The sequence below is a fragment of the Zingiber officinale genome, chromosome 9B (genome assembly GCF_018446385.1).
Source record: "Zingiber officinale cultivar Zhangliang chromosome 9B, Zo_v1.1, whole genome shotgun sequence".
NCBI lineage: Eukaryota > Viridiplantae > Streptophyta > Magnoliopsida > Zingiberales > Zingiberaceae > Zingiber > Zingiber officinale.
The window spans coordinates 82,528,432-82,536,307 of record NC_056003.1 but is presented as its reverse complement, the minus strand read 5'-3'; the positions used below and the strand labels follow the sequence as shown (position 1 = coordinate 82,536,307).

At 40.1% G+C, this 7,876-nt stretch overlaps 2 protein-coding genes across 2 annotated transcripts; one reads left to right on the top strand and one right to left on the bottom strand.

Annotated features, from left to right (window-relative positions):
• Positions 1–1,635: 1,635 nt before the first annotated feature.
• Positions 1,636–4,546, bottom strand: LOC122024752 (ubiquitin-conjugating enzyme E2 4-like). Its single transcript, XM_042583438.1, has 6 exons — positions 4,340–4,546; positions 4,140–4,219; positions 3,340–3,454; positions 3,183–3,235; positions 2,959–3,087; positions 1,636–1,929 (listed from the first exon to the last, which is right to left on the bottom strand). The coding sequence occupies exons 1-6, from the start codon at positions 4,381–4,383 to the stop codon at positions 1,790–1,792; spliced, it is 561 nt and encodes a 186-aa protein (XP_042439372.1). The 5' UTR covers positions 4,384–4,546; the 3' UTR covers positions 1,636–1,789.
• Positions 4,547–5,225: 679 nt separating this feature from the next.
• LOC122025476 (phenolic glucoside malonyltransferase 1-like) lies at positions 5,226–6,626 on the top strand. Its single transcript, XM_042584286.1, has one exon. The coding sequence runs from the start codon at positions 5,257–5,259 to the stop codon at positions 6,598–6,600; it is 1,344 nt and encodes a 447-aa protein (XP_042440220.1). The 5' UTR covers positions 5,226–5,256; the 3' UTR covers positions 6,601–6,626.
• Positions 6,627–7,876: the final 1,250 nt, after the last annotated feature.

Sequence of the window (7,876 nt, the reverse complement as noted above, 5' to 3'; positions counted from 1 at the left end):
AACACATAAGGGAGACATTATCTCGGCTTTGTCGAGATTCGAACCCCAGATCTTATGGTGGCAACACCTCATGCGCTAGCCACTAGATCGTCCCGAGGGGACAAAATAATAAAAGAGCCCCCCTTTCCTTGAACCAGTGGCAGGAAGAGATGAACCGGTCAATTTCTCTTCATTAAACTAATCCCATCGAACCTTGAACCATTTCAATTGAACCAACTCTTTTAAGTTGTGAATCTCTTTTGGATGGTGAATCTAATCTCTTCCTTGATAAACCTCTCAAATCTTGGACCAACTCTTCTCAATCATAGCATTGAGTTCATTTAATTTGATTCAAGTCTTAGTTATAGTTCATCAAAATTTCCCTATAAAATTATAAAATAATGTCAAAAATTAGAAAAAAAAATTATATAATGAGCTTAGAAATATATCCTACCCATCAAACATAGTATAAAGCAAGATTTAAGTAGAGAAAAAGAACTCTAATGGTAAGCAGAGAGAGGAAAGGAAAGAAGGGTGTGGAGAGGGATGAAACCTACCATGTAGAGAGGAGAATTGAAGGCGTCTCAATGCGAAGGCTTTGCATCGAGGAAAAAATAAGAAGACTGCCTATCGTCAATAGAAAACATGAAGGAGAAGGCTGTCGTTGGGGGGACACGAGAAGGAGAAGACTGTCATCAGGAGGTGGGGAGGGAATGCGAAGGAGAAGGCTATCGTCGGGGAAAAACGTAAAGGAGAAACCTGTCATCGAGGGAAAACACGAAAGAGAAGCCTCTCAGGAGGATGTTAAATGAGAATGTTGCGGGAGGGGGGGAGCAGAGATCCTTTGGTCCGCTTTTAGTGGATCAGGCCCTAGTCCACTGCAATGATTTGAGAGATTCAATAATTCCCACCTGCTAAGCAAGTGGAGACCATAAGATTCCTCCAATCACTACCCCAGGTCCAGGGACGGACCAGGGAAGATGGGACCAAAGGACCCCATTTGGGGGGCGCAAACAACAATGTCATCGAGGGAAAATGGGAAGGAGAAACGCTAAGGGGGCGTTTGGTACGCGCATTTTCCATTTTCATTTTCTGGAAAACACGCGTTTTCTGAAAAACGGTATTTGGTTTACGTTTTCCACGCGTGTTTTCTAAAAAATTGACTATCGTTTTCTAGAAAAACAGAGAATGACAAAAAGTCATTTTCTGTTTTCTAGAAAACGCGCATTTTCCAGAAAATGAAAATAAAAACGGTGCAAATCAAATGCACCCTAAGTATTTTCTATTAGTGGAAATTAGATTTTAGGATTGGTGAAAAAAATAATAAACTGATTCAAGTCATAACAAAAATTTTAGCCTATTCAAATTTATTAACATCATCACTTATATATGAATTTTATTTTATAATTTATTATTTTATCAAATATATATTATGAAATAAAATGTTAGAAAAATTAGAAATGACGAATTCTAATGTCTATTTTCACATAATGGTATATATATATATATATATATATATATATATATATATATATATATATATATTCGAAGTATTTTTTAATATTTGATATTTTAATTTCTAAAATTATTTTTAAAAATTAATTTAAAAAATAATATAATATCGAAAGTGGACCAAGCCAATCAGTACAGAAAGAATAAAGAAAATGGCAATTTGTGCATTCAATTGTTGGGATCCCATTCACACGCTACGAGTTTACAACTGCAATCCCATAAAATAGTTTGAATTTTTGTTTTTTTTTTTGGTGCAAGTAGTTGAAACAAAAATATAGAGGAAACATAGAATCCCTTATTAAAGATCAGGTTCTCCCACAACGTGTTCATCACTAGAATCGCACCCACCATCATCTTCACTCAGTTCTTCATCATCGCTCGATTTGTCATCTGAAGCATTTCCAACATCTTCAGGCTTCGCATATTTCTGGCAGTATTCTGGAAAACAAGAGGATAACAAACTAAATAAGTCACAATAGTCATATCCAATGTGTCATTTGAAATATCGGCACTACTCCCTCTATCTATGTGCACATGCCTAAGAGTTTGCATGATTTATTCGTTATGCAAAAACTAGAGGAACGATAAAAATATGATGATTCTTGAATGGGATAGGAACACCCTTCCCATGTCCTATACAAATGCTGTCATTAGACATTCTGTGTGCGCTTTGGTTTAGAAATGTGGACACTTGGATCCACACCCATGTAGGATATCCAACATAGAGTCGAGCAACTCGAACTTAACAAATCCTGAGAGTTTCCAACGGTGATACAAATACGAGACAGAAAAACCATAACTTGTTGATATTACAGTCATAAGCAAGATAAACTCAAAGCCAGATCATAATGGAGATTTCAGGAAAAAGAATCATGAGCAATTGTTATTTACTATTCTCTGTGATTTATATAAATGCAAGATAAGTGAAGCACTCGCATCATACAATTGTTATTTGAACAAGCGATTGTTGCAATTACTTCAAAGATATGCAATTGAAGCAAACTATGACTTCACCATGTTAGTCGGGAGGAAATGACAAGTAAATCCCACTATCGTCTGTTGCATATATTCATAGTCAAACAATCTTTCAAGCATTTTAAAAAATGTCGATCAATAAAAAAACAACTTAATTGATTAACTTTCATTCATTTTAGCTACTACCAAATCAGATCTAACAAATATCAAATCTGAATAGATATTGGATTTCCTTGCTGATTTATTTGTCCATTCAGATCTAATATCAGAACACATCATGGTCAGGACTATCGTGCATGCGCGCGCGCACGCGCAATGCACCAAAAAGAATAATGCAGCTGGTCACTGATAATCTTCAAAAAGAATAATGTGCTTGCCTATCAAAACAAAGGCCCTAAAATCTAAGAAATCAGATCAATATATGAGAGGCAATATGCGCACATGAGCTTTGAAATCTAAAAACAAACACATTAAGCATAGCTAATCCATCACCTTTCACTTTTTGTTCATAAGCAGGTTTATCCTGCATCATAAGCGCTGCAGCCTCCCCATTCAAAGGATCTGAAGGGTTTGGATATAGAAGAAGTTGTGGGAGAAAAACTTCAAACACATTGACAAGATCTGCCAGAGAAAATACAAAAATTTATTTAGAATTTCATCCAATTATATGCCACCGTAAAGATCATTGAAAAAGATATTCAAGGAAAGTTCAATACCAAACATAGGACTCCAAGTTTGGTTGATAACATCCAAACAAACTGAACCGGACCTGAGATATTAGCAAGGAAAAATTAAGTGTTAAGTGCAGAAATTTGATGTTCAAATCATTGTCCAGAATAGTGGGCTGATAGTGTAGAGAAGTAAAAAATTTACATTTCGTCAACATTAGGATGATATATCTTATTAACAAAGCCAATTGAGGGAGATTTGTAAGGATAAGCATCTGGCAGTTCCACTCTAACTCTCCACACTCCTCCCTGATAAAGACCTGCCATTAACAACAATAAAGCATAAAATAGTATCATCTTGCTGCGAGTGAGGAAAACCTGAGACATGCTAATCAACAAATATTGAATTATCATAAACTTTAAATTTCATTAGAAATGATCAAGCTCTGGAAAGCAAAAACATAGTCTTTTCAGTATATAATCCAAAATCAAATTTCATATAGCAATTTTGAATGCATATCTATGGCAGAACAAACTAAATAATCTCAGCAACCACAATAAGCCATTTTTGATGTGCAGCTAAGTACGAACAAACCAAAGAAATTGATGACTAGGAGCAAAATCAACAAGTCTCTCTCCCAACTATTTATGTTATATGGAAGTCGGCTCAATGGATCTTATACCTTTATTGAATATCCAAGATCAGGCATGGGAAAAGCCTCTCTATTAAACCAAGCAAAAGAAAAAGAAACCAAAGTGGAAACTAGGTAAAGCTATGTGATCATCTGAAGCTAAATTTCTAATTTTGTCTCAACTATTTTCTACAAACACTTCCGACCAACTAAAATCCAATTACTTGGATTACGAACTCCGAATAATACAAAGTGGCGATATCTTTAGGTTTGTAGTAGACAATCTGATCCGTATCAGGCACAGCATCTTGGAAAAACAAGCAAAAGGGAAGGGAAAAAAGCAACAAAAATTTATCAGTGGCAGATGATATACTATCGTTCGGGCCATGGAAGTCCACTAAGAACTCTTGTATCCCATCATTCAGCATCTCCACCTGATAGTCACTTATCATCCTACACACAAGGATCGGGGAAAGAAAAAAAAAAGTTTTTTTCCATCAAAAAAGAAAAAGAAAACAAAAGAATATTTTAGGATCAAAGTCGGGATTTTTTTTTCTCCCGCTAGCGATCTACAGTTTCATGAGATCCATCTCGCGGCGCTTGCTGGGAGAAGACATCTCGCTCCCTCTTCCTTGCCGGCTCAGAGGAAGTCGATCGAAATGAGGCTGCGATTGTGGGCGTCGCTCTAGGGAAGCGAAGAGAGAGAAGTGCAGGGGATGATGGATGGGAAGCGATTGGAAGAGGACAAAGAAGAAAAAGAGAAGACGAGGTGTTTATAATAGAGACCACTCTGAATGGGATTCCATCACTCAATTTTTTAGGTTTCACTTCCATTTCTTCTCCTACTTTCGCATTTTCTTTCCTATTTCCTCGAATTACTCTCTAACTAAAACTAACTTGATTATCAATATTATTTGATAAACTAAATCGAGCTTAAAATAAATTAAATTATTAAAATAATTGTTTAAATTTAATTTGATTTTTTTAATGAGCTTATTCAAACTCTCAAATCAAATTTATTTAATTGTTTAAAAATTTTTATATTTTAAATTTATTTAATTGATTAATAAACTTGATAATATAAATTTATTTATTATTAACTAACGTTATTGATGAATATATGTATTCAAATATTTCATAAACGTACGACCTACTTATAAATTAGCATAAACTTTTAAAGCTGTCGAATACCATTATAACCTTTATTAACTCAAATATAAAATTATTATTGTTGATCACCTCACTAAACCATATAAATATCTTGATATTTCCTCCAACTCCATTTGATAAGCACTTGTAGAAAAGATTGGGATTTCCAGCAGGCGCTCGAATAATCCAAATACAAAAGATTGGGATTTCAGCCGGCCGCCGGCGACTCCAACGCCAAGCGTTCCACCTCCACGAGCTCTAAAAGTCTCGACTTTTCTTCTTTAGAGTGCATTCATTGGGTTGTTGCATCGCCAGTTCTTCGTGGATCCACCTCCAGCAGTATGTCACCGCCGGAGCTCCGAGTTCTAGAGACATGTCAAGTCTCTCCGCCGCCGGGAGCGGTGGCGGAGTCAACCTTGCCGCTTACCTACCTCGACTTGATTTGGCTGAAAGCCGGAACGGTCGAACGCCTCTTCTTCTACCCCTTCGCCGGCGTCTCCACCTCCCACTTCGTCGACTCCATCGTCCCCTCCCTCAAGGCTTCCCTCGCCGTCACACTACGTAGCTTCTACCCCCTCGCCGGCAAGATCAGCCGCTCCCCTACCCGTGAAGATGGCTTCGACATTCACTACGCTGATGGCGACTCTGTTTCTTTCACTGTAGCCGAGCACGATGGCGATTTCCACGAGCTCTCCGGCGGCGGCCCCCGCCTCGTCAATATGCTGGTTCCCCTGCTCCCGGAGCTTCCCCGCGATGGCGGAGACGGGTTCCGGCTGCTGGCACTGCAGGCTACGGTCTTTCCGGACCGCGGTGTTGCCGTCGGCGTTTCTGTGCACCACGCCGCCTGCGATGGGTCGAGTTCGATGCGGTTCATGGCGGCGTGGGCGGCGGCAGCCGCTTCCGCAGGGGCAGCACAGGTGGCTCCGCCGGTGCTGGAGAGAAGCTTCATTTCCGATCCCGACGATCTCTACACCTTCTTCTACAAGGGGATTTCGACCGATCAAACGATCGAGACCATGCTGCACCAAACCACGTCGCCTGACGCCGTCCTCGAATCCTTCACGATCGGAAAGAAACACATCGACAAATTGAAGGAGTTGGCGACGGGAGGCGCGGCCGGCGCCTCATTCCACTGCTCCACCGTGGTGGTCGCCTACGCCTACGCGTGGGTTTGCCACGTCAAAACACGGCGGCCAAAAAACGACAAGGACAAGCATGCTTTCATGGGTTTCGTCGCCGACTGCAGGGGAAGGCTGAAACCCCCGGTCCCGGCGGCATACTTCGGCAACTGTCTCAGCGGTTGCCTCGTGGAGTCGGAGATCGGCGACCTCACAGGCAAAGACGGGGTGGCGACGGCCGCGAGGGAAATCGGAAAAGCCATCGAGGCGTTCAAAGAAGGACCTTTTAAGGCATTTACAGAGGAGTTGCCGAAGAGGTACCAGGCACTGGTGGCCGAGCAACCGCTGAGCGTCGCCGGGTCGCCGAAGTTTAAGGTGTACGACGTGGATTTCGGGTGGGGGAGGCCGAGCAAGGTGGAGATAACGTCGATCGCGAAGACCAGCGCCATGGCAGTGGCGGAGAGCAGGGAAGAGGAGGGCGGCGTGGAGATCGGGTTGGTGAAGCCGCAGGCGGAAATGGAGGCGTTCGAGAAGGAGTTCTACGGCGGACTCCAACTGTTACAGTGACGTCATTCATCAATTTTAATTTTACTTTAAGCAAATAATTAATTAATAAATTCATATTTTACAATTTTTATTCCGCTGAGACTTTTTTCTCATAAATTAACCATAGAAAAAAGAAAAAAAAAACAAATTAAGATTTAACATAAAAAAACACTAAAAAATATATTCCCATACAAGTTTTTTTTTTCTTGAAAGAAACTGATATAATATATATATATAATCATATAGGTTAAGATCGTATCGTAAATTCGTAATAATAGCGAAGAATGGTTGAACAAGAAATTAAAAAGGAAGAAAAATCGAGAGAGGAGAGACGACCAAAACAATGATCCTATTTAAATTAGGATGACGTACGTAGTTCATAAATGACCAAAAACTTTATATTTGAATTAGGTTTAAGTTATAATGATCCTATATAGACCGTCTAAGTTATATATGATGATATGATGCATGATCGTGGGGTGAGAGATGACGTGGTCGGAAATCAAGCTCATGGGATGGTTAAAAGTCAAGCTTACACGGCGGTCAGAAATCAAGCTCACATGGCGGTCAGAAGTCAGACCTACGTGGTGGTCAAAAGTTTGACCTACATGGAGGTCAAAAGTCTGGCCTACGTGGAGTTCAAAGGACCCGAGCACAAGATGGTCTGAGCCGAGCACAGGTGGCGTTCCGAGGTTAGACCTACGTGTCGAGTAGGAACTCGGAGGCAAGGATATAGGTCAGGATTTATAGCCTTGCGGTACAGAACGCAGGGACCAACGCATACAGGTCGCGATGTGTCAACTAATGACACTATGTGAAAAATGATTTTTTACTTCGCCACAATTTACTTCGGCATTTTAAATATACGAAGTAAAAGTGTATAAGCAACTTCGTTGTAAAAACCGACGAAGTATATACAAATATACTCTTCGCAGATTTAAAAACACGGGCTTCGCTTTAAACTGAAATAAGCTATTACTTCAGAAATTTGTTAAATACCGAAGTAGTAACGTCGTGAATACATTTTTTAGTGTTTACTCCGAAGTAATAGTACAAGAGTTAACTTTTATTTTTACAAAGAGACTCTGACTTTTTCTATAGACCTTCGTTCCCTCCACTTCCTTTCATTTTCTTGGGTTAGGGCTTCCGATGCTCCTCTTCCGAAATTGAGTTGTTGGACCTCCTCTTCCTTCCCCTTCGTTTCAGTCCTCTCCGTTCCCCCTCGTTAGGGCTTCCGATGCTCCTCTTCCGAAATTGAGTTGTTGGACCTCCTCTTCCTTCCCCTTCGTTTCAGTCC

Coding starts and splice junctions, on each gene's coding strand:
- LOC122024752 (XM_042583438.1), bottom strand. CDS start 4,383: ATGTCTTCTCCCAGCAAGCGCCGCGAGATGGATCTCATGAAACT. Junction 4,220..4,339: donor GAGATGGATCTCATGAAACT/GTAGATCGCTAG, acceptor CCTTGTGTGTAG/GATGATAAGTGACTATCAGG. Junction 3,236..3,339: donor CATCCTAATGTTGACGAAAT/GTAAATTTTTTA, acceptor CTAATATCTCAG/GTCCGGTTCAGTTTGTTTGG.
- LOC122025476 (XM_042584286.1), top strand. CDS start 5,257: ATGTCACCGCCGGAGCTCCGAGTTCTAGAGACATGTCAAGTCTCTCCG.